The sequence below is a fragment of the Passer domesticus genome, chromosome 2 (genome assembly GCF_036417665.1).
Source record: "Passer domesticus isolate bPasDom1 chromosome 2, bPasDom1.hap1, whole genome shotgun sequence".
NCBI lineage: Eukaryota > Metazoa > Chordata > Aves > Passeriformes > Passeridae > Passer > Passer domesticus.
Genome location: NC_087475.1, coordinates 27,721,407 through 27,748,218, shown reverse-complemented (window position 1 = coordinate 27,748,218; position 26,812 = coordinate 27,721,407). Strand labels below are relative to the sequence as shown.

Below are 26,812 nucleotides of genomic sequence, written 5' to 3'. Positions count from 1 at the left end.
CTGTACCAGGCATCAGCACATCTATGTGGGAAGAAGGTACTTTAAATGTGCAGGCAATTCAAAGCAGAGTTTGCACTGTAATAACCACAGGAGACACAAACTCAGGCTGTTAAGTCATGTCTCCCTCAGCACAATTCCTTTTTTTTTCATCTGTGTGCATAGTTAAGAAGACCAGTCTCCCTGTCACGTAAACGATTCATGTATCCTGGTGCAGCTGCCCTTTTCAAACACATATAATTCATCTCTCATTTCAGAGAAAATCTCAGAACTCTCCCTCTAGGGAGTCATCCCATAGTTTGGTGAAACAGCAGCACAATCTGTCCTGACTCATACTTTCACCCCAACTGGCAAACAGCAAACCCAAAGGCTGGATGCATCTCTCCAAAGACGCAGCAGTTTTGTGACAGACGGCTGACATCCGTTGGCTGCTTCCAGAGAAACATGCAGTGTGACCCCGGAGCTGGTGCAGGAGCCAGCAGCCCTGCTTTACAGCCAGCTGTAGCAGGAGCTCCATGCACACAGAATCTCACTATATAGCCCCATGGGATGTCACACTATTGCAAGTGCCCTCTACCACATCCAGCATTCCTTTTCTGTCTTGTATTTGGGAAGCAGAAGCCAGAACACTATGTAGCAAAAGGTCTTTAAATATAGTACACACAGGGCAAAGGCTGTTTATCACAACCCTTTAGTGCTAATATCTGCTTGAATTGTGTATACCTTGGTTCCTTTTACAAGCAATTGAACCAAAACGTTTTCTTGGCATTTGCTTTCATTCTTCATTTCTGCTTTATCAGAGATAGAGAGTACAGTGCATTTATTTTTATGCAATTCTCCACAGGTAATCTTCAGTTGCAGCACATAAAACTTAATTTTCCCTGATTGCCCAAGATTTCTTATCCTACACAAAGTTGTAAATCACTGCTAAAAAGACTCCTTCCTTGCTCAGTGTAGGCAAAGCCTTGTATTACTTGAAAAATTACTTTGGCTTTCCCACGGGCTCCTTGTGCTGCAATTCAAAGAGCTTCCAAGATCTCCAAAGATTTATCCAACTTTATGCTTTCTTCAGGCAACATTGATGGTGTGAGGTGATGGTGTAGGTCTTTTTCTCATTACCCACCAGAACACTTTTCTTATCAAATTTATATAGGACTTCAGCAAATATATGGTTTTTTCTTTCCTCCTTATGTCGCATTAAGCTGGAAGCAAGTGTTTACCTTTAAAAATGATGTGGTATTCTTGCTTCTTTCCCACAATCCTGAAACCAGCAGGGTTTCAATTCCAAAACCAGCATTTTGAAGAACTATATTTCCAGGAACATATCTGAGAGTATGAGCAAAAGGGCACCATGGCATGTCTGGTAGCATGTGTGCACAGTGCAGCTATCAGGAAGAGAAGGGTCTCTTCAACAACATGAGCATGATGTTCCTGGTTCACAATCCCATTTATAATTACTTGGGGCCACACACCATCATTTGGAAGCCATTTACTTTAAGACTTCCAGGCTTTAAGTATGCATTGACTCTGAGGACATCCTTTGCCCTTAGTTGGTGGTATTTAACTTGTCAATTTTCAGTTAATTCATAATTTTATGGATATTGTTGATCACTTGAGTAAGCGATAGCACCAGGAGCCTTGTGAAACATTAAGGAAGGAAGGAGGTAGAAAGTTGCCTGAAAGCTCTAAAAATACAAAACTTGACTCTTTTTTAAGATATTGTATAGAGTTTACATGTGATCCATACAGGTCTGCTCCAGGATCTAAACAGTCTTTCCTAGCCTGTGCTGAAGTTTTTAGGTACAGCTGGCTCACATTGGAAGTGTTCACAAGTGAAGGGCTTTCTAGATTCAGCACAAACTCTTTCAGAGGGCTTTCTTTCCTTGCAGTAACTGGCTGTAATGACACAGGGCTCATACAGCTGCCAGGTTTTGGTTAGGAATGAGGATGTGATCTGAACTGCTCCTCAAAGCCTCCTGATTCATGCAGGTCCCTAGCCAAGGTCACTGCCCAGAATAAGGCTGCCCACACTTCTGCTAGCACCAGCCTCTTCCCTCATGGTGCAGGCAGACACCTGGACTCAGGAGGGGAGTCACAAAAGTTTTCCAGTTTACAAGAACAAGAGTGAAGGATACTCAGCACAGCCAGAAAACTGGTGGCTTTCTGTTTTGAAAGTGTTAGTGTTGTTTCAGGTCTGCCATGGCCATTCCCCCACACAGGGACTTTCAGCCAGGAGTCCAAGTACCCTGTTGAACTCCTAAACCACTGTGACTTTGGTAATTTCTTGTCTTAGCTGAGAAACATCATCTTCAAAACAATTTCCTGATGGACATCTTGTCAAAACAAGCAAGTTCCTGGGAAATACTTAAGTTCCAGTGAGTTTCATTTTTTGATGAAAAAATAGTTTGTCAGTAAAATCTACACAAACTTCAACAGGGACTCTTCTGGTACTGAAATTGGTGCCAGATGGGCACCAGTCCTTCCACTGTTGAAGGCAGCTGGAGTTTTGCCACTGACTTCAAAGGAATTAGGATCAAGCCCATGAATTCATGACTGCACTTTTTATTTAGCTTTCTGAATAATTTATAAGTAAAAATAGGCTGTATTCTCACACTCTTTCTGATGTTGAGTAAAGCTGTATTTGGTTACACTTCTTGCTTTCAAAGTAGCTTTGGTGCAGTCATGAGTGTCTCATTATGGAAAAGGGTGTCTATAGGGGACAGATAGAAGGAAAAAGGAAATCCTTAGGCATATCGAAGGCACACAGCAGATCAGAGATTCAGAGATGACAGCTCAGAGCAAGAGAGTCCTCATAGTTGGAGCTGAAGGCTAAATAGCTAGCATTGTTTCAGGAAGTGGAGGGGGATCTAGAAGGCACACTTCTTTTTGGTGAGGTAATCTATTTTTAATGATATTGCATTTAGTTTTATTTTCATTCTTCTCAGTTCTTTAGACATTAGTTTCCATAAGGTTTCTTGCTGTGCTTTACTGCTGAACAGACTTTGCAGCAGATAATGCATTTCTCTGGGATGCACCAGACTTGTTCTCCACCACTGCAAACCATTTTCCTTCTTAAAACTATTTGGAAAAAGGGGAAAGAAAAAAAATTCCCAGTTCACCACCCAGGGCTTAGTGTTTACTTCTGCTGCACGCATCATTTATTTTCATTCTGCAAGATCATGATGACACGCTCGTCCAAGCACATGCTGTTCTAATATGCCACATTCCTTCAGCCCCTCAGTGCGTTAGAAGTGACATTGCTGCTAAATGAGAAAGATCTTGTAGGACAGGCAAATAGATTGCTAAGTACTGCTGCCTTTCAAAGACCCACGTTGTAGACAAAAATTATTGGCTTGCTTTTTCCGGACTATACATTTCTGTGTATGTGGATGACCCTGGTTAGGAAGGCTATCTGCTGGAGGGTTTTAGGGACTTCGCTCCTTGGGAACATGCTGACCTATTTAGCAGGCTTTTGGAAAAGAAAATGAGACCTATGCCTCAACGTATGGCTGGAGGAAGAGAACACTCGAAGTTTGAGATGTGTCCTAGGAAAGTATTTCTGCAGCTATCATTTCATCTGAATCTGTTCAAGCAAGCACATGTACTGCACTTCTTATATTTTCTGGGTGCATGGAATAACTCTGCTCTCAATCACAGTGTGGGTTTCAGAAATCTATCTTCCATGATGGATAAACCACTTGCAGAAAATCTGTTCCAAATTTGCTTGTTTCTCTCTGGCAATAAATTAGAAAAGGCAATAGTGGATTGTTAGAGATTAACACAAAACCATTAAGTACTGCTTTGGTATGTCTATAATATTTCCTCCTAAACTGTGCCTCACTAATTACTGTTCATAAGATGGTGCCTAAATGAATAATTGAGGTAGGATTTTGTAGGTTTTGCTGAATGAATTTAAACTGCCCATAAAGGACTTAGGAGGCTTTCTCTAAACACTTTTAAATCAGAAGTAACAAAACATAAAAGATTAAAATTATAGATACATTCAATATGAGTTGGTCGAAGAGCCTTTGGCACAAATTTGTCTGCTAATATCCCACTAGTAAGCCCTTGGAATTGCGGTGTGTCCTCTGTACTAACCTACATGAACATGTAAAGTATTAGGTAAAGAAAGTATTATGTTCTTCTTCCTAATGTCCATTTGAGTCAAAGGCTGTTTTGTTACTTGGCTGCAGCAGAAGAAAGATTGTATCCTGCATTTGCTGTTAGGGATAATAGTAAGGAAAAGCTGGTTTAGCTTTCTGAAAGACTACTTTTTGGGTCTGAAAATGCTTTTACAGATGCAGTCCTCTCAGGAACCCAGCAGAGACAGAAGAATCTTGTATACTTATGCCCTTAGTTACTTAATAATCTCACTGTGCTTCAGAACATAAATTATAATACTAGCAAACTAGTTTAATGAGGGCACTTTATGAACTTAGTATTTCCTGAAAGTGCCTACTCTGAAGTGAAAATGCAGTAATAAATTCAGACTGTTTATTTTAATCACAAAATCAGATATGGAACTGCAAGTTGCCAAAGTCTCCGCAAGGCATAAAATAGGGATGTGCATGATCTTCTCAATATTTATGAACCATAAAGTATAAAAATCAGCAGTCCCTAGGTGAAAATATTTTCAATCTTTTAGGAGGACATTGTGAAGATGTTTTATTAATAATTTTAATTTTGTTTTCTGCTCTGCTCAGTGGTTCCTTTCTAAAAACTTGAGCATAATATTTTTTTCTTTCCGATTTGTTCTTTTGTATTGTATATGTAGAGATTTGAGGGGATTTGTAACTTTTTGCTTTTAAAACTGGTTTGAGTCTTATACCTGTATTTGAACAGCACCATTCTTTAGCTAATAGTTTCCATAAAGACAGAAAAAAAGATTTTGTGGCAAGTGAAAGTCTTAATAAAGTGTAGTTTCTGGTCCAAATTGGCTCCAGTTTATCAAAATACTGAATCACATGTGTAAAACTGAGAATTTAAACAATCTTTTCTTATTTAGAGAAGAATGACATTTTAGTCACACATTAGTAACACTTTGGTCTCCACAGTATCAAGTACATGCTGAAGTATATTTGTAAGCCACACAGTGAGGTCCTGTCTTTGGTAGGGCAGATGTCAGCTAGAAATTAATCCCTTACCCAGACCTAAGTGACTAGAAAGTAGGAGTATTCAACAGCAGAATAGTCCTTCTTACAGAAGACAGCACTATCAAGGAAATGCCACAGCCCAGGAGCTGCTGTTGTGACCACGGTGTATCAAAGTGTCCCTTGGAAGTCTAAACTGGAAAAGAATAATTTTGCCATTAACATGGATTAGTAAATGCACTGGCATATTTGTCAAGGGAGGTGTAGTAAGGATAAATTATTTAAATCTGACCTACATTTCCCATGTTTCTCTCTTGTTCCATAATAATAACAACAATAAATTCCAATGTAATAATTTGCTATTTGAACTAAACCTAGAGTTAATTGTCATCCACACTGGACAAGAAGTAGGTTTTCCTTACTCTTCGTTCCATCTGGGGTATGTAAGTAGGTGAATAATGTTGCCCATTGAAACTGTAGTTCATTCAGTCATATTGGGATATAAAGGACATATTTGGTCCCACATGGGACAGTCAGTGTAGATGACAGTTTCTCTCCTGTATCCACTCATCCTTAAAAGATAAATAAGTTGAAAGAATTTACAGGTGGTCCCTTTTAAACCCACATGTATTAGAAATTAGAAGAGTGTGTATATCTGTGCATGCAAGCATGTGCAACAGAGACTGACAGAAACTCACCATAATACATTCTGCAGAAAAAAAAAAAGAGAGATTTATGTGGAGAGTAATAAAAAATATTGTGGCAGTGGAGAAGTCCTGAATGATGTAGCTTAATATTTGTCACCTATGTGGTAAAGTCACAAGTAGAATATCTAAGACAGTCATATCTAAAAGCCAGAAGAAGGAAAAAATCTCTCCCTTAGTTCATATCACATGGGCTTTCTCCCTGGACACTAATGTCATAACAGCTTGTCATTGTGGCAGGGTGGAGAGTATGGCCTCCTGATCAAGGCCACCACATTTTTAATGAAGAGCACTTGATTACTGCTCCCATTGTAAGAAAAGGTTGTTTGGAGGTGAACAAGCCTCTGTGCACAGAGGTATTCCACTGCCATCCTTCTTTACTCCCAAAACCAGATAAGCTGGAGCTGTCTCCAGAACGATTACTCACAGCTGGGGAAGGTCTTCCTGAGAAATAGGAGCAGTAGATCCATGAACTGAGACTGGTGCATTCTTATCTCAGCATGCAGGACTCACAGCCAATAGTCACTGAGACACTGTGAACAGTTTTACTGCACTGTCTCATCACATCTCTTGCACGATAAAGTCCCTCAGATAATATAAGGCTTGCTGTTGCAAGATGTTGCATTTCTAGACAGGATTGCAGGGCTGCTGGGAATGTTTGACTGGTTTGGCATTCAATTCCAAGCCTTATCATTCTAAATCCTATGTCAGGTTTTCTAGGACATCCCCTTTGCAAAGAATGGATTTGGGGTAAAATCAGTCTCTCTGCAGTCTCAAGGGCATAAGTCTCAAGTCACTTTGGGCTTAGCAGCACCACAAATTCAAATACAGGATCTTTCTAGAGAAGATCTCAAAACTCAGTGAGAAAGTTGAGTTCTGGTATTAGAGATTGTCATGAGCTGCAGGCTTCCAGAAATGTCAAATTCCTGACACTGACTGTGGGTCAGAACTTTCCATTAAGCTTCTCATCTGGAAGCAAATCTGCCTGAAGATCAGATGACAGACACCAGAAAGCAATGCTTGTTTACATATTCAGAGTTTAAAATAAGAAATTTGTAATCATGTTTATGTTAAAAAAAAAAGGTTTCTAGAAGTTTTTTGTGAAGAGGAAGAACTGTTTGCTTTTACAAAGTAGTAAGCAGACTTTTCTCTGGTATTCATAGCCTATTTTGGAAGTACTTTCCAGCCTCTGTGGGCAAAGCTGTTTAAAAACAGTTCTTTACAAAAATAAAGTTGTAAGGCTATAAAGCATTTTTTATCTTGGCAGACCAAAACAGTTTTTTCCCAGTATTTCAGGAAGCCTCTGACATTCTCAAAAGTTCATTAGCTTTACTGTTTAGGGAGGAGCTTTCTTTCTGTGTTCAATCTTCTACTGATATAGAGACTTACTTTCATTTATATCAATACAGGGTTATTTTTTATCACTTCATGTTTAGATGCTTGCTTTCTTATTGACATTTCAACTAGCTGCCACTTTGGACAAAAAAGTAAGGGATTCTGTTGTTTTAAAAATAACAGCTTCAGTGTTAAATTGGATTCCAGACAGTGGGATTTATAATCTAATTCTTACAAGAGATTCAGACCTTGATATCAAGAGCAGGAGCACTTCATTGTCCACATGTAGCACGTTGTAAAATCAGAAGTTCTAAATTCTTTTTTTTAACTCTATTTTATCCTGTCTCAAAGAGTTAAAATGTATTCTTTTTCTTCTTGCTGTTGATTAGCAAAAATTTCCTCACCCTCTGCTGTTGAAGAATCATACATATTTGATAGCTTTATCCTTTTCTCCTTAATATTGCAAGTAATTCAGCTAGACTATCTTCATCAATGGGGTAAGCAGAGCTGTAACACCTACTTAAGGGAGGGGAGCCATCTGGTTTCCTTGCAACTTGGAGCCTGCTGGCAAATATTAGGTTGTACCAATTTAGAGCATGATGAAGTGGGAAATAATGGACATTTCTGAAGAATCTGAAATAGGATCAGCTGTTATCAGCGAAAATTGGCAGGTGCAGTGCACTATGCTGGCTGTAAGCATGGTCTCAAGTTGGACAGTACAGCTGGGAAAATGACTTGCTAATTGAATGGTTGCAGGACTCCCAGCAGCTCTGAAAGTAGTGGAGTGCCATTAATTGGAGGCTCTTGGTTGACTTAGTGGAAGCTGTCACAGAAAGAAGGATCCTGCAAGTTGAGGTTTACTTTCTAGGTTAGTGTTCTGTTACACTGAATGAGTCCTCATGGAGTCAGAAGTGCTTTCAAACTCAGGAGGACTGGCCTAAGGCTAGCAACATCTACTCTTTTATTTTCAACATGGTGACAGTTGTTGGGAGTTATAAAAGCTACGCAATTACACGTCTGTTTAACTGCACATTTCTGTTGTTATCTTTCCCTTCCCTCTCTTTTTCCTTTTTATTTCCACTTGTGTTAGGTTTCAAAATTGGCTTGGCTTGGAGCAGAAATTATTATTTTTTTTATTTTTATTATTATTATTTAGAGCCTTGCAAGACCTTGTCCTCAACTGTTTCTTGGATGCTGCCATAATTCATAAAAGTAGTTATAGAAAAATAAATGGCCTCATTTTGGTCCAGAATAGTTTTACATACACCTCTGGTTTATGTGGGTCTCAGAATAGCAGGGAATGCAAAAGCACGTGTGCATTAGCTGTGGCTCCCTTTCTCGTATGTTGTTTTTATTCATTAAATGCAAACATATTGCGGTGTATCCTAGTTTAATATAAAGGTCTGCTGGCAAAATGTGGCATTTTCCATCAGCTGTTAACATCCCTCGAGGGAAGATGTATTGGCAATGAGTGCTGTGCAGAAAGCACTGCTGACTTCAGAGTGCACTTCATGTATCATTAGTGACGGTAGCATCCCTGTGCGCCTGAAATCTCTCCAGCCATGTAGCTTTCCTGGATGAGTTGTGAAGGATGGGAGGTAAAAGACTTCAGTGACAGGGTTGTGCCACCCAGCATGCCTCTGGCCTGCATAGACACGAGGTTATCTGCGAGTGTGGATTGGATGAGGAACAGAGGGTTAAAGCTGGCCTGAGCCTCCTAGTGCGGAGTTCAGGGCCTGTAGGTCAAGTGTTAAACTCTTCAAAAGAACTGGTGAGACCATGTTTTCAAGCTGGACCCTGAGCAAATCTTGAAGTGGCCATCAAGCTCTTCCAAAGTTTAGGTGATGTATCTGGGGAAAATGCATTCAGTTTGCATCTGCATTTGGATAACCTGTGTTAGGTGGGAGGCAGGGAAATGAAACTGGGAAGATTTGGAAGCTGTACCCTTGGGTCAAACCATGTGTGGAAACATCAAGCACAGGCCTGTGATGGAACTGAGAACAGCAAAACATTGATGAGGAGGCTCCTGCCTCCTTCCCCAGGCTCTGACTCAGCAGCCTGGGATGAGCTGTTTTGGGAAATGCTGTGTTTTTAAATGTTGTAGCTTTATGTGGACCAATTTATGGTGCCTGGTTCTAGCTTAACTCTTCTGGATGCTTACTTTGCCTCTTTTGATCTGCCTGGCATTAACAAGTGGATGGAAATAATCCATCTGGCCTCATAAATCAAATAAATTCATATAATCGTAGAATAATTTAGGTTGGAAAAGACCTCTAAGGCAATTCAGTCCAACTATTAATTCAGTACTGCCAAGCCCACCCCTAAACCATGGCCTTGAAGTGCCATGTCTATTAAGTCTTTGAAATACCTCCAGGGACAGTGATTCCACCACTTTCCTGGGCAGCCTCTTCCAGTGCTTGACAACTCTTTCAGTCAAGAATTTTTTCCTAATACCCTATTCTAAACCTCGCCTGGCACAACATGAGGCCATTTCCTCTTGTCCTGTCAGTGGTTACCTGGGAGAAGAGGCCAACCCTCCCCATGCTACAACCTCCTTTCAGGTGGTTGGTCCCACTGAGCCACCTTTTCTGCAGTGGAGGGAACCTTATCACTCTCAACAACTTTTTATCTTTCCCTTTTGCTCCCCACACAGCTGAATGAATCTGCCAAGCAGCTCATGGAGATGGACAAGACGTGCTCGGCTGCCGCCTCTGGCTGTGACATGCCGCTGGCGACGGAGACGGTGGCGGTGGCGGCGGCGGCGGCGGTGGGCCTGGCTCCCTGCTCCACACTGGCCGGTGCGGGGGCTGCCGGAGCCGCCCAGAGGCAGGTGGAAGGCAAGAAGAACGCCAAGAAGCGCCACTCCTTCACCGCCCTCAGCATGACACACAAGTCCTCCCAGGCTGCCAGCAACCGGCACTCCATGGAGATCAGTGCCCCTGTCCTCATCAGCTCCAGTGACCCACGGGCAGCTGCCAGGATCGGGGACCTGACCCACCTCTCCTCCAGTGCCCCAGCCCAGGTAAGGTGGGGTGCAGGGGGGTGTGGGCATCCTTAGCAGGTGGCATGCCCTTGGGTCACCTCTTCCAAAATGGCTCACCCTCGCATGAAGCAGTCACATGGTGCTGTCATCCTGGTGTGACAGTACTTGGCAGCTGCTGCTCCTATCCTTGCATTAATCACTGGGCAGGTGTGAGAAGCCAGAGGATAAGGCTAATTTGGATTCACAATACTGCAACACTTTAAAAAACAAAACGTAATTCTACAATCTGTTAGAAGCAATGCAACAGTTGCAGCAGTTTCTGTTGTAGAAGGGAATAATTTTGAGTGATCCCATTACCCTGAATATATCTGTTACTCTGCAGGGTAGCAGTGTCAGTATGAAATTCACACACTGGGGATAAAAAAAGATTTTTGGAATAATTATTTCTGTACAGATCACTGGAGGATGAGCGAATGCACTGCACTTTGACAAGTGCTGTACCCAGCAAGTAACTGCCGTTCAGAAAAACCCAAGGAGTTTTTAAACCATCACACATGCTGAGAGTGCAGCACTCTCCATCCTTCCTCCTCTCAAAGAAGGATGCGGAAGAACATCCTCCCAGACATCCCCACGGGTCCCAAAAGGAGCTTCCAAGAAGCTGCTTCTGGGGCCCTGGCAGAAATAGGGGTCATACTCACTAGGAGTACACTGAAACACTTTGCCATTGTTTCTATGGATAAGGAAATTCAACTCGCAATTTGCAGTTTGAAGGTATAGAAGAGAAGGGAGAAAAGTCACAGTGCCAAAGCTCTTCTGCCTCATCCTTCCTGCCCAGTAATCTACACAGTGTGTGCTCAGATGGGCACCCACAGGTGGTTTCTAGACCAGCTCCTCATAGGCTGTGTGTCATAGTCTCACAGTGCCAGGGTAACCTCAGCATGACAGGGTCTTCCCACACATTATGTCTCTGCTGAAAAAAGCCATCCTTGCCCTGTTCCTCTCCCTGGACCTGCCTTCTGTCCCCTCACATCCATGTCTCCATAGAGGGACAAACATGGACCACTTGCCAGCCCTGTGGTGGCCCAGAGCAGGAGGCAATCCATGTTACAGCCACTGCCCATGCTGGTATGCATGTAGAGGCTGGGAGAGGGACAAGCAGCAACCTGTAGGGGCTGCTTTGGGCAGAAATGTCTGTTTATGTCCATCTGTAGTGCTGGTGGGTCTCTCCTATGAGGCCAGAGTGGTGCACCAGACCATGGAGTCACCCCTCATAGCTGTGACCTGCTGTGACCCACGATATGAGCCCCAGGCCCTTGCAGCAGAGGTTTGCAAGGGCTCTGGGGGAGGCAGGCTGCCTGAATGCACACCATGTGTGATGCAGGGCCAGCAAAAACTGTTCTGAGAGGACACTGCCATAATGGAGCAATACTCTCTTCTCCTGCCTCAGCTGCTCCCCTCCCTCTGCTGCCCATCCACAGGTAGGAGCCAGAGAGAAAGCTCAGTCCAACTGTAATAGCACCCGTTTTCTTCCACATGCCTTTTTCAGGAACGGTTTCTGTGGTGTAAGGTCTTCCCCCCCTTTCAGGCCCCAGCAGGAGGGTGAAGGTGAGGATATGGCCCCCACACAAAGCAGCAGGGTGTCAAGATGTACTGGGACATCTGTGAAGCAGCATATGCACTACACATGACTTTACCACTGCTGGTCAAAACTGTCTTGGCCAAAATCCAGGCAGGGAAGAAGAGTCTTGGTGGCTCAGATCAACCTTAGTGAAAAGAGGCTTCCCTCTGTCAAAAGTGTCATTGCACCCTGTCACCCCAAGTGTGGCATTTACATGTCTTAATACACTTCTCTGCTTTTGGGAACCTTGCTTTCTAATTTGAGGGATTTAAACATTTCCTTTGAAAGCTTGGCAATTAATGTGGATCTATAGGGGAAAAAAAGTGGGGCTGAAGTTTTCACTACGTTCTCTTGACTGTAGGAGCAACCTTTAGAAAAATGCTTGTAAGATTAGGAATGAAATCACAAGAGCTACAAACATGTGTTCACCTGTTTTTAAGCCTTATTAATTAAGTCTACAAAAAATACAGAATTGGCTCTTATCAAATGTCCATTAAAATTGTGCAGTTATATTTATATAACTATTAATCCCATAATAATAGGGGTTACATTTCAATTAAAAATGTCAGAAATTCAGTCTCTTCTCTGCCATCTGCTAAGACCTGACATGGCTCTGAAGCAATTAATGATGCTTCAGCCTTAGACAGAATATCAGTTCAGCACTTTTCTTTTATTCACATGGCTGAATGCCAGCCAGAGTAGCATAAACAATGGGCCCCATGAGCTCTTACATCAAGGCATTCAGGGCAGTAAGAGTCTTGTCTTCAGATTTTTTTGCTCTAAAATGCATTTGGCATTTCTGAGGTAAATGCCCTGTATGTCTTGTTCAGCATTTGACATCTTGACAAATCTGCAAACTGATTCTAGTGCTGCTTCAGAAGTGCTCAGGGGCGTTGCTGAGAGCATGGGCAGCTTGTAGGAAGGCTGTACATGTAGCTGCTGAACTCACCAGTGAGCTCTGCTGCAGGAAAGTGTCTCACCTTTTCTTTCCCCACTTGAAGAGGAACCTCTCTGTCCTGCATGTCATTGTCACAGCCCTTGAGTGATTGTCTCTCTAATCATCTCAGGCCCTTACTGGTTTGCAACAGCAAATTCAGCCAAAGCTTATTTCTTATAAGGGAAACAACAAATTTACAGTTTCAGTATCTAGCAAATTTATGCTATTTTTTTAACTAGAATGTAAATTAGGTTTATTGTGTCATTATATCCCATGCTTGAAATTTCCAGGCACTTTTCCATTGTTTGTTTAATAGATCTCTTTACAAAAAAGAAATAAAGGAATTTTTTTTCCTTTCAGTAGGTATGAGTTTCTCTGAAACATATGAGGATTGGTGTTTGGCTTGCAGGGGGATTCTACATTTCGAAAAAGTTCAACACAGTTTTCTTATAGCCTGTCCTTTGAACAAGCAGAATTCAATTACAGGAGTTCTTGAATGACATCCTGTCCCCTACCTCAAGGCATGTGGCTGGTGCCCAGCAAAGCAGTCTCCTCTAAACAAGCATCAGTTTTCCCTGCAGACCTGAGGCACCTACATCTGCAGCACCTGCTCTCTCTCGGCTGACATGAGAAGAAACAGAGACATCTAGGGCTCACTACCTAAGTTACTGCAGGAACTTAAAATTTAGGTGCAAATTTTACATGTTTCAGTAAATGTAGCATATATTCCACCCCTTAGAAGTTATTTCATGCGTGGTACTTTATTCTTGCGGCTTTTGTCAATTCTTGTGAATTGAAACCAGACTTCCACACTGAGCTGACATGGTTTTTTTGTTTTTATGAGTTGTTAGACTATTATAAGCCTCCAGGAGGGCACAGATTTCTACATATTCTGCACTGACATGCAGACCAGACTATGAAATCACATGTTTTGAAAGCAGGTCTGCATATCATTAATTTAATAATCGAAGACTGCTGGCCTTCCATAATGTGTTCATTGTTCTTTAAGCAAACCAACTCCGCTGTTTTCCAAAGGGAAAGATGTATTTTTAAATGAATGATAGTCTTAAAAAACATCTGACTACAAACTTTGGGATGCTTGAAAGGTAGAAGAATCGACTTGAAGTCACCTCAGCTGTAAAAAATAGTGACTGGAATTCCACAACAGCCAGGATATAAAGCATTTAATTTAAAAGGGGCAATGCTGGAATCCTAATTTGACCCGCAACTAAATTTGCTTGTATGATTTTTGCTGCATGCTGAGCATCACTCATTAAATGTAAGATCTCCTTCTGAAAGGTAATAGTGTCTTTCCATCATGCAGAATGTCCTATCTTACTGGCAAAATGGATTTTTATTGAAGATGTAAGTAGTGCTGCAGGCCTGTGATGGAGCTGAAGCTGAATTAGGTTACGGGTGCAGAGGAGTGGTTCATAACTGAGACTCCTTGGGGAGTGGAGAAGGTCTCCCTGGAAAGTAATCATGCCTAGGCCTCAGATGGCTTGTCTTGCTTCCATTTTCACCCCTTATGAATTATTCGTCCCTGCTAGTTGAAAAGGTCATGGGTCAGTACTGCTCCAAATCCCCTGGATTTTGACAGAAAAAGCGTCTCATGAATAATGAAGCATGGCTTTGTGCACACCAGGGTAACAGCTGAGTGAGGAAGAAAAGACCCTCCCCACAGAAGGAACTTCTGTGTGTTTTGAACAACTCATCACCATGCACAAGAAGTCAATTTGTATCTGCAAGTATTAGTTCAAGCTCCTAACCGGAGGACACATGTCCAGGAAAAGCTGAGAACAATGTCTTGCACGCTCCCAATCCCAAAGATTGACAGTATTTGAAATGAAAAATGTTCCTTGAAGGGTCTTGCTATATAAATCATTTGGAAGTGTGTCCTTATCAGTTATTTAGAAGTGCTGAGTTTTAGCTGAGAAAATGTAATAGCAGAACTCTGGTTGAGTCTTGGCTGATAACCTAAATGTGCTGACCATGAGAGGCGTACAGATTACACCTAAAATCCAGAGACTAAAAATGAACCTTGAATTTTCAAGTGCACAACAAGCTCTGAGAAAATAAGTCAAATTCAGGTATTTTTCAGCTCTGGCTGGGAGTCCAAGTTCTGTCCAACCTGCTCTGTTGCTGACTGTGAATGACAACTGACTGGATACAAGAGCGAGACAGGTGAAACCAAGGGCAGGTATTTCAGGAGGTGGCACCAGTCAAAATGGCAAAAGAGAAGAAATACTCATCCAACCTTTCTATAATTTAGATCAAAACATGTCACAAAAACAAAAGCATAAGAGCTTTTGCTAAGGTCTAATATAAACTAATTATTTCTCTTTGTATATTTCCAGTTCTATTCATAGTTATTTATAATTCCAGACATTGCCTATTCTAAATAACTTTATCTTGTTGGAGGTGGAGATGGTTGTAGGTGGGAAGGAGTTAATTTCTTTTAAACAGAAAGGTGTAGGCAGGAATGTAAGCAGCTGTATTGGTGGGGGCTACAAATAGGTCTCTGAATATACTCTGCATATTGGGATATATTACATTATTTGTCAAAACTGCTGCAAATGATGCTCATGAGCTGACTCAGTCTATGAACTGATTACACAAGCTACCAGGAATCCAGGTCAAAGCAAAATTGTCTTTAGGGAACTACCAGGTTAGAGACAGTGTCTTCCCTTTTCCTACAATATGCCTCATCACAAATATATTTTGAAAGATTTTGCAAGAATCACATAAAACCTAATTTTTTACAGGAACTAGGAAGAGAAAGTTGTGCTTTAGAAGGGTTATTCAACTGTGCATGAAATCCCATTGCCAGTAAAAGAAAAACGATATATTTTTTCCCAGATGCTCCTCAGGGTAGTAACCTGAAAACATTTTGCCACTGAAATAATTTTTGCACACAGCTAATCTTGAGACTTTACAGTACCTGCCAGTCAACTACTGGTTTGGAAGTCTCAAGAGCAAGTGAGACACTGTCTTGGTGTTTACCCCATGCCATAAAAACCTGTTCATCCAGCGCACACTATGTCTACATGTATGACACTTGAGCAGAAATTACTAATGTGTATCTTTTTCTCTTTTTTTTTTTTTTTTGCTTGGAGGGTTTGTTTATTTGTTTGCCACTATTTTCTCCCTGGACAGGGACTTCCTACAGGAGGCTTTGCACAGGATCCTGATGAGTTTGTTGTACAGTTATCAAAAGGACAATTATGAGTAGGATAAAATTAACATCTTTTACAGGTCAAGCTTTCATTTGAAGCATTCCTGTGTCTCTGTGTTTGATTTTTCATGTTCTTTGTTCCAGAATTTCAAGAAACTATTTACTACAAACCTATTTAAAATATTGTGGTGGAGAGCTATATCCTGAGTATAGTCTGAGAGAAACAAAGCTGAATAAAATATAATTCTCATGATGCTCATCCACGTGATGCTTAATTAGTCCTCATTTGGGGAAGCTGAGAAGCTGTGAGCCAGAATAATCAGTGCTTTTATGGATGGTAATGTCAGATGAATCTTCAGAAGAAAATGACAAAAAACATTTGGGTTTTTTTCTTTTAACTTTCAGGCAATCATTAGATTGCAGGATAGGGAAAATAGAAGCAAAATTAATTTACTTGACTTCTCCAGCTCTCTGCATGGCTCTATGAGCTACTGAGAGAAGACATGGTCTAGAGTTTTTGGTCTATTACAAACTAAAAATAATCAGGGCCAACCTGGTCCTAGAAAAATATAATACTATGCCTCACCTTCATTCACAGTCACAGATACTTGCAGGTTGTAAGAATCCCTCAATAAATCATATAAATTTAGCTCCAGTCTTTACAGGAAGGAACTGGGTATTTATGCAGCTATTTATGCAGCTGCAGCTGTTATCCTGCACATTTGTTTGTTTTTCACACACACTGTTATGGAAAAAAAAATTCTTCCTCTAGAATTGATAAGTCCATTTCAGCCCCCACTTTGATAATTAGCATTTGATGAGGCTACTTGATCTTGCATGTAGCACTTTTCATCAATACTTGGTGTCACTACCATGCATTAAGTGCTAATACATTATTTCTAGGAACATTAAGGTTCAGAATGATTGCCACAGTCATTGTTTTATGGAGTCAGCAAATTAGAGAAACGAGTCACAGGAATCTTAAAGACCATTAGCCTGTTCTTATGATATTCCAAAGGATGGTATGTCAATTTATGTGAGTTGAATGGGTGTTTTTATCTTATTTTAAGGTAATATTAAAGAGAAATTTAAAGTAAGCTGTAAATATGCATTTGAGACATTAAAAGAATTTTTCCTGAGAATTAATGAATGTGATAAGTGCCCTGTGGTGAGAGAGTGCTGAATTTTCTTTGAAGTCAAAACTGAGAGTTCTGGTTGATTTTCTAGATTATAAGAACATTCTTCTGATAGCAACAATTATTTTTCAGTGAAGGCTACTGCAACCTGCAATATCATTGTACTCTGTTCCTAGTTTTATCACAGTCTTCTAGACTTCTATTCCGCTAAAAGACTGAGTCCCTTGCTTTTGCAAGGCCCTTCACTAATCCCTACAGGCACCATGTCTTTTCAAATCAAACCACAAATGGGACCTTAAAGTACTGGTGAAAATCTAAAGTAAATCTGCAAGAGAAAGAAAAACTTAATTTATGCTGGAAGTCCAAACTAGTAATGCTTCCATAAAGGTGTGGATGGGAAAAGAGAAAGGGAATGAATTTGAGAAGATGTTTCAGCCCAGATGAGTAGTTGTTAACTTTAATTTCCTGGTGTCTCTGGGCTTGTCAGTTTGGGGGAGAAGTAATGTTTCAGTGGTCATAAGGAAGCTGTTGTGTTTACAGGGAACAAAAAGCAAAAAGTCCTTTTAATATTATTCTTCAGTTCATGAGTACATAATCACCTCCTACACCAGAGTAGCTGGTGATAAAAACAGAGGGCACAGCATGAACTGGGAGTGAAATACCTGTCCTGCAGCACTGCGGTGTCTGTGTGTATAGTCTGGGAGTTTTACTCAAGATTCAGCCTTGCACAGTACAGGTGTGCTGCTGTGCTACCAGAGTCACAAAGAAGCAGAAATTAGTGCAGAAGGATCTGGAGGTGGCTTTCAGCATGTCTTTGTGCCTCTGCTTTTCCCTGCTGGCTGGCATCTGGGTCTGTAGTGTCCAGAGGAAAAGAGCTGGAGCTGAAACAGTGGCAAGTGTTGCTTGGAGGACGCCACATTGAAGTGGGAGCATGAAGAAGTCGGATTTGGCTGTTCACAGGCCTAAGTAAATGGGATCAGAGTTGGCAGTGCCTGGTTCAGGAAACTTCATGCCACCATTAAATGGCCTCCTAATCAAGAGGTGCGCATGTGTGATCACCCAGGAGGAGGTCACATCTGGAAATTCAATGGCCAAATGTTTAAAGGCATTATTAGAGGCTCATAAGGATAGGGAGGAGCACCAAATGGTATTTTCAGAAGTGACTCCTATTACTTAAATTGCAATAAAATCTGTGGGAATCAGGCAGTGAAGTACTTAATGCCACCCTGAGAAACTCTGCAAGGTGCCTGTTTTTATCAGTAAGTGCCTATGTGCCTCTTAAAATCCTGGCTGTCAGAGACATCTCCTACTTGTAAGGCTTTAGCAATGCTGAGTAGCAGAGATTGAAGAAGGATTAAGACACAAATGCTGCAGTGTTTGAGCCCTCCCTGTGTAATGTCTCTGCATATTTGTGTGTAGGGATGTGCCATCAGAAAGCAAGGAGGTGGCACATAGACTTGCTAAAAGGTATCAAAGCAGAGAACAAGAAAATCAGAGCATTGTCTTGGATCCCATTCCCCTGAGCAGATGAAGAGGAAAGGAGGACATGTTTAGTACCTTGTTCCTTAGATCACAGTAGCAAGAGTACAACCTGGCTCCAGGGCTAAATAAAGAAGGAAAATGTATTAAGTCCTTCTACCAGCTGTGATGGAGAAAGGCCTGCTGTGTTCTCCAGGAGGATTATTTGTATTACTGGTAACTGGAGAGATGCACATAAAATTGTGTGAAGAGTAGAAAGGTAAACTTCCAGCACAGGTAATATCAGAAGTATAAAGGAGATTTTTCTTTTGAAAAAACTAGTTTATTCAAAATCTTATTGCAAATACAATCTTGCAAAATAATCTAGCAATACTGTATTTTGTAATATGAGCTAATTAGTGATACAACAGGACCTTGAAAGAAGGAGACAACAGGACCTTGAAAGAATCAGCTTAGAAAGACTTCACCAACTGTGTCAGGGACTGTATTTTAAATGCAAAGCTGGTGAACATTCAGATGCATAGTAGCAATCAAGCAGCCACCAAGAGAATACAGCAAGGAGCACAGAAACACATGAAACCAAAAAGCAGAATACTTCTGTGATAGTAAATGTCAAGATGTGAACAGAGGAGCTGAATTCAAGGTGTGGAAGGCCTGCAGGTCCTGTGGAGTAAAACTTGATGATGAAAAGCAGGGTCATAGACAGACTGGAAAGCACACAGTGATGTCAAAGCCTGTAGGGAGAGCAGCTAAAGAAAAATCAGAGCACAATCAGGAAGCAGTGATTTAGAGTTTGTATGTATAGGATACCAGGCTGTACAAAGTGGCAAAAATGAATGGTTTGTAGGTGCCAGGCTGGCATCAGATGTAATAATATTGGAGTAACCAGATACAGGCAAGAAACTGAATATCAGGTAGATAGATAATATACAGAACTGTAGAGATATCTTTGGGATTATTCAAGGGAAGAAATCAAAATTGTCATCCAGCAACAGTGAATGGCAGTTACATAATTTCTTAATCCCTTGGACTATATGTTAGTACAAGCATAATAGAAAGCACTTGAGATCATGCTTTCAGTAACATAGAAGACACAGAAGGCCCCATTGTCAGTGCAAACAGGCAAACAGATGATGCTTTGACTGCTGCTCTGCTCTCTTGGCTTGAACTCATTACTCTGCAGTCAGTCAGACTCAGCCCAGGGTGCCTGCAGTGGGCACTCCAGGCTGGGGTAGCTGCACCTCTGCAAACTGACTTTGCTGCAGTGTGCAGAGGGAGGATCATAGGAGCTATAGAAGGGTTACCATGGGTCTTACAAGAAACATGAAGCATTGGTCAGCTCCTAGAGCCGGATATCATTGCTACTAGTGGAATGAGTCCTGAGACTGGAGTGCTGGCACCGAGGGCTACAGGCTTCAGGAGTAGGCAGGACAGGTGAGGGGGAGGTGTGACACTGTAAGGGAGAGGTTTGATTGCACAGCCCTTAGAGTTAGTGATGATGGTGAAGGGTCTCTGTGTGAAGGCTGGAGGGAAGGAAAATAAAGCAGGTATTGTAGAGGGTGTTTACTATTGATTGCCCAGTTGGGATGTAAGCACCAGTGAATTATTCTATAGGCAATTAGGAGAACTCTCAGGATCAGTAGCCCTTGTCCTTATGTGAGATTTCAAGTTCCCAGACATCAACTGGAAATATCATACTTCTGTGACAAGTGTTGAAAATTCTTGAGGCTTTTAGGAGAAAACTGCTTGTCATTCATACTTAGTGAGCCAACGAGGAAAGATGCCCTCCTGGACTTGCTATTTGTGAATAGAGAAGGACTCATGAGGGACGTAACAGTAGGTGGCTGTCTTGGCTACAGTGTTCATGAAATGGCTGAGTTTAGGATTTTCACTGTAAAGACAAAAAAGGCAGAGTTGATTCCCTGGACTTCATGAGAGCAAACTTTATGCTGTTCAGGGTGTTACTTAGCGGAGTGCCCTGGGAATGTGCTTTTAAGGACTTTGGAGTTCACATGTGCTGGTCAGTATTTAAGATTCACTTTTCAGAAGCACAGGAGCAGACAACTTCACCATGCTGTGAGTCAAGCAAGCAGAGCAGAAGACCAGGTTATCTGAACAGGGAACTCCTTGTGTAGATCAGGAGGAAAAAGAAACTGTATGACCTCTGGAAGCAAGGTGATGCTTCTCAGGAACCTGAGTACAGAGCTGTGGTTCATTTACACAGGGAGAAGACATGAAAGTCCAAAGCTCAATTAGAGTTGAAACTGGCCAGTGTTTTCAAATAACAAGAAAGGCTCTTTTTTCAGATGAGGTCTAAAGAAAATATTGGGCTGACACTTGGTGGTGAATACTTGATAGTACTTGGTCAATCTGACTAACAGGAATGAAGAAAAAGCAGATGCACTTTTTGTCTCAGTCTTTAGTAGACCTCCAGCTTCCCAGTCCTCTGAGTTAGAGGACCACAAATGTGGGAACAGTGACTTTCTATTGGTGGACACTGGAATTGTAAGGGACCAGCTGTATCACCTGAATGTTCACAAGTCCATGGGGCCTCATGGATTCATCCAAGTGTTCTGAAGGGGCCAGTGAAGGTGATGGCAGGACTCCTCTCAATAATCTGTCAAAGATCTTGCCGGTTTAGGGAGGTCCTGCTGATTGGAAGCTTGACAATGTTACTCTAGTCTACAAAAAAAAAGGCATGAAGAAAGACCCAGGGAATTACAGACCTGTTAATTTAGCCGCAGTTGCTGGAAAAATTATGGAGATTATTATACTGGGTACTACTGAAAGGCATTTAAAGAATGATGCAGTCATAAGGAACAGTCAATATGGGTTCATAGAAGGGAAGTCCCATTTAACTGATTTGATATCCTTCTATAGTAAGGTCATCTGCCTGGTGGATGAAGGGAAAGCAGTGGATACAGTTTTTTTCAGGATTTTAGTAGGCTTTTGGTACTGTACCTTACTGTACCTCAGCATCTTTCTGGACAGGTTGCTTAGCCATAGAATGAGTGGACTTGCGGTGCACTGGGTGAAGAACTGGCCAAAGGCCAGATCTCAAAGGATTGCAGTGAATGGGGCTACAGCTGGCTGTTGACGGGTCACCAGTGATGTTCTTTGGGGCTCAGTTCTAGGGCCAGTTCTGTCACATATATATATATACAAACATATATACACATATATACACATATATACAGATATCATACTAAACTGGGAGGTGCTTTTGACTCTCTTGGGGGGGGACAAGATGCCTTGCAGAGGGATGTAGATACACTGGAGCATTAGCCAATGATTAGCAGGAGGAAATGTAACAATTCAAAATGCTGAATTCTGATCCCCTTAGGACGGGGTAATGCCAGTCCCAAGTATGGATTAGGAGAGGAGTGGCTGAATAGCAGCCCTGCACAGAGGGATCTGAGGGTGCTGGTGGACAGCAGGCTCAGTGTGAGACAGCAGAGGGCAAACCCCATCCTGGGGTGCATCAAACAGAGCATCACAGTCACTCAAAATTATCCTATTGTATTCAGTGTTGGTGTGGCCTCACCTGGAGCACTGTGTGCAGTTCTGGGCCCCCCCATGGAAGGAGGATGTGAAGGCCCTTGAATGCATCCAGAGGAGGACAATAAATCTTGTGAAAAGACTGCAAGGAATGTCCTAAGAGGAGAAGCTGAGGACACTGTGCTTGTCTACTTTGGAGAAAAAGAGGCTTAGGGGTGACCTCATTGCTCTTTACAGCTTCCTAAAGAGGAAAAACAGAGAGGGAGGTGCTGAGCTCTTCTCCATGGTCTCCACTGACAGGATTCATGGGAGTGGTCCTATGGAAATGCCCCACAGGACATTCAGACTGGACATTAGGAAGCATTTCTTTACTGAGAGGGTGGTAAAACTCTGGAACAGGCTTCCTAGAAAAGTGGTTGATGCCCCAAACCTGTCAATGTTTTAAGAGGCATTTGGACAATGTTCTTAATTGGCCAACCTTGAAGTAGTCAGGCAGTTGGATTAGATACTTGTTTCAGGTCATTTCCAATATAAATATTCTATTCTACTCTATTCCATTCTGTCCTATTCTATCCTTTCCTGCTGTGATCTTCTCTGCCTTTACAGTTGCACCCTGAGGCTGTTCATTCAGATCTGGTTTTTCATGTGGTAAAAATCTAATTTTTTTTCCCTAGCAAGGAAGGGTGGGGCTGATGCATTTTCTGTTTTCTTAAAGACAGTTTCTCTAATCCAGAGAAGGCATGCAGTGGTAGAACAACATGCAGAAGTTTGAACTAGTTGATTTCTCACCTCTTGGACGAGGCAGCTGCCAGGTGTCTCTGCTGCAATCCCTAACCCATTAACCAGCTCAACATAACAAATGAGGGATCATTCTCCAGCTATCCCTAAATTTTTTAGTGGGCTGGTGTGTTTTTTCTGTAAGTTGATACTAGTTCACTGACGTGACAGGCAGTATTAATAAAGCCTTAGTCACAGAGCTGGAAAGAATGCTTTTTACACATAGGACCAAGAGCTGCCTGGATCCTTCTTTCTTTGAGCAAACAGCCAGAAAGTTTGAGGAAATAATGAGAAAAAGGAGATGTACTTGTCAATACAATTTCATGATTGAGTATAGATGTTGGTGAGAGATGAGACATCTTGGTGCTTTTTGCCAAAAGCTATAGAATCACAGTGCAGTGTTTCCATGTTTTGCTGCACAATTTCCTAATGATAATGAGTTCATACACAGCAAAGCAATATAGCTCAGCAATGCACTGTCAAGACAGAAGACTAATAATTATGTGGCTTCTTTGGAATGAGATAACCTTGAAATCTGGTAATTAAGTAACAATGTGTGTCTTGGTTTAACTCTGTGTCTTGGTTTAATTCAGTGTCATTTTTAAGTGCAAAAATTGTCCCCATGTTTGTGTTTCAAAAATCAATATTTACTCTTTGTTAGATAGAATTTTGAAACACAAAAGCTGTAATGGACGCCTGTGAACTGCTCAGAATCTTTGCTGAGTATAACACACCCTGCATGAACCTGCAATTTGTGGGTATTGGTTCCTACTTTGCAGAGCCATTCTGCATATGGACATGCATACAGCATATGGTTAGACTTATTAAAAAACTTTTTGTTCAAGTAAACCACTACAAGTCCCATCAGCCCAGCTCTGCCCTGTCTGCAATAAAGATCTGTTGCTACAGGCCTTGGCATTAGTTCAGGAGATGTTTCCAGTCAGGATTCATTTTTGACATAGATGAATGAGGACTTTTGTGAGACAACTCAAAAAGAGATTGCCCTATATAATTTGGCTGAGCATTAGGCTTTGAGAAATGAATGATTACACTTAGAATTGCCTTTTACATGAATAGCTGGAGAAGATCTGTCCAGCTGTCTATATGAGAGTGGAGATTTATTTTCTGGGGTAAAAGTGGAGTGAACTACTTTCTCCATTCAAAGTTTTGGGTTGGGTAGTCACCTTCGTTTGAAGGACAAGAATATTCCTGATGATAAAAAGAGTACATAGAAATGAGAGTGCATTTTGGAAATTGAATAGTATCTTCTTCTCCAGAGATCCATAACCACTACCAAAAGAGTACCAATTAAAAAACAAGTTTTTGAGGGGAAAAGGTTACTTTTATCAGTGAAGGTACAATTGCAGATGCACATGCTGAGCTGATTTTACAAAGCAGTTACGTAGTTTTACATTGTTAAACTTTTAAGATGTGCATACAACTAAAATTTCTCTGACAGGTACATGGAAATTCTGCTAATCCTTTGTGTCAGAAATGTATTTTTGGAATGTGCAATGCTAGAATAAGCCTTTTTTAAGGCAATATAATGAAGTTAGAAAATCTAGGAATTTATAAAATATGTGATTTATTCTTCTATGCCTTCACCCCATAGCAATTTAGGAAATAATGGGCTTCATCTTAAATCCTTGTGTGTTCTTCTTTGTGTATTTTCAGGATTCCTCTTTGATTGGAACAGCCACAGTGGCTGGTCCCAGGACAAGTGCAATAATTGGAGATCAGGGAACACCACCGAAGGTCCAGCTCCCCCTCAATATGTAAGCAGCTCATCTCAGTCACTGTGTACTCTTTGTTTCCAACTATGTGTATGTGGTGTGTGTGCATGCCTGTGTGTGCTTAAAACCTGAATGCCCAAATCTCAGCTCAGGTGCATTCTGAGAAGAGAGAGATTGCAATTTCAGACATGAGGCAGTCCCTGCTGAAACTGAAAAATTAATAGAGAAGGGCAAGACTTCCCCCTTTCTGTGTGAACCCTTTTAGACTTTATTTGTTGTAGCTGTATGGATCACTGTGAAGAAAATGGAGCACCTCTGAGACAGAGAAAATCTTCTTTCATTTAAAGCTCTTAGAAAGGTGTAGTCCCAAGCAAGTAAACACCTGATATATTCATGATTAACCAGAAAAAAATGGCCCAGTTGCACTTTTTTGGTGCCATCAACAATGAATGAACAAGCCAATGAATGAACTTCATATCTTTGGCATATGGTCTTGTTGAATAGTGTGTAGAATAACAGAAGGTTCACAGAACAAAAAGAGTAGACTTCGTTATAGCAAGTCTCTTCCTGCCTGGTTGGTTTATCTGATACTTATCTAATTAACTACTGAATCCTTTCCTCTCAACACATATACCTCATAAAAGCAGGACAACTATACACACACAAGCACATATGCACATCCATATTTTTGGGTTTTATGATATGGCAAAAACAAAATTCACAAAATCCTAAAAATAATAGAAGAGATCTTCTTTAAGAACAATAGGGGTGTTGGATCAGAGCCGAACAAATTTCTTCTTAGCTACTTATTTGAGATCTTTATACCTGAGGGATGCGACATATCACTGAATGCCCCACAGGGAGGTCTCATCATCACCCTGTGCTCACCCTGCATGGTCTGTGTGGCACACAGTGGGGCACATGTTTATTTCAAGCTTTGCCCTGACTAGGAAGTGGTAATTGGCAATATTTGAAGTACCTGGTTGCTGAATCAGGACATTTTCCAGCTCTCTGGCAATGCCACTGACTCCATGTCTCAGCAAGCCTCCCCTTCTCCCTCCCATGCTTCTCCTGTCATCTCCCTTGTGAAGCAGCCTTGTAATCCGGTCTGTCATTCTGCATTTGCGAGCCAAGTTCCAGTCAAAGAGGATGCATTATTTGAAAGCTGTAGCAGTAGTGGGGAGGTGCAACTCTAGACAAAGCCCTGGGGCTTCTGCGTTGTAAGCAGAGTCACAGGCAGCTACCCAAGGCCAAGAGCACTTCACACTTCAACCTTTTTTCAGGGAACTTCTAATAAACATTTTGGGTTCTTCTAGGTCCCACTTCCAAGCCTTAGCCTCACTGTTTCACATAGCCCAGAATAATCTGATACTACATTTTGCAAGATTTCAGATTGTTGCTTTAACACTTTCTTCTAGGCTGTACAGAGTTAGCTGGTGAAGTTTCACACCTAAAATCTAGAGAACAGTGAAATGTGTCCAAATCCAAAGACTTTGCCTTAAGGCAAAATCATCCTCAGCAAATGGGACCACTAGACCCGATTTCCTGCCAGAGGAAAAACCCAGAAACAAATTCTGGGGAGGGAAGCTGCCTGCAATTAAATTGTTTTCAGCCATGGATGAGAGCAGGCATCCCCCCCAGCTCTCCCACAACCAGCTCCCTGCCAGGAGTGGAGTTTATGCCTGCCCACAGGGTGAGCTGCAGACCCAGGCTGGGCCTGCCACTGTGTTTGGAGAACGCTGTGCCTCTGCAGCTAAAGAGGAAAAACCCCCAGGGATGGGCATCCTCACTACCCCCCCGCACAGGAGGTGGGATTGCTGGTCCACAAAGAAAGTGCTGATCACTTGTGTTGTGTCAGGGTCACCCTATATGGTTGTCACACACAAGCTTTCATCACTTTAGCCATACAGAGATTGGTCTTTCTGGTGTGCCATTTGTGCTGGGCGTTTGTACACCTTCCTTTAGGCTCTGCAAGGATTTCAATGCACTATCCAAAGGATGTTTAGGCTTATTGTGATATTGGATATTCAGACATACTGGTACCTGATTTGGGGGAATTTGCTGGGTGAAGCCAGTAGGAGAGAACAAAAAGAATCTATTAGGAGATCTGGATATAGCCGCAAGGCACAACGGCCTATGATCCACTTAGGGTAATTTTCCTTGCACCTGCTTCCAGAATCTCCACCTGTAAGTTATATTATTACATGTAGCTCCTTGGGGGAAAAGGCTAAGTGAGTCTATCTAAAATGCTCTATCCCTGACCCCCTGCTTTACCCATAGTTTCTGAATCTGAACCCTGTGTAAGCAGCAATTTCAAGAGGGACAGTCAAAGCCACACTTTCTGCTCCCT

General features: G+C 41.7%; 1 protein-coding gene across 2 annotated transcripts in view; it reads left to right on the top strand.

Moving 5' to 3' along the window:
- SH3RF3 (SH3 domain containing ring finger 3) overlaps nt 1-26,812 on the top strand; it is a 246,179-nt gene that overhangs the window by 173,606 nt on the left and 45,761 nt on the right. For both annotated transcript variants that reach the window (XM_064407910.1, XM_064407911.1), the window contains exons 4-5: nt 9,780-10,148; nt 24,404-24,504. In XM_064407910.1, coding sequence (XP_064263980.1) covers nt 9,780-10,148; nt 24,404-24,504 — 470 coding nt within the window. The remainder of the gene's footprint in view (nt 1-9,779; nt 10,149-24,403; nt 24,505-26,812) is intronic.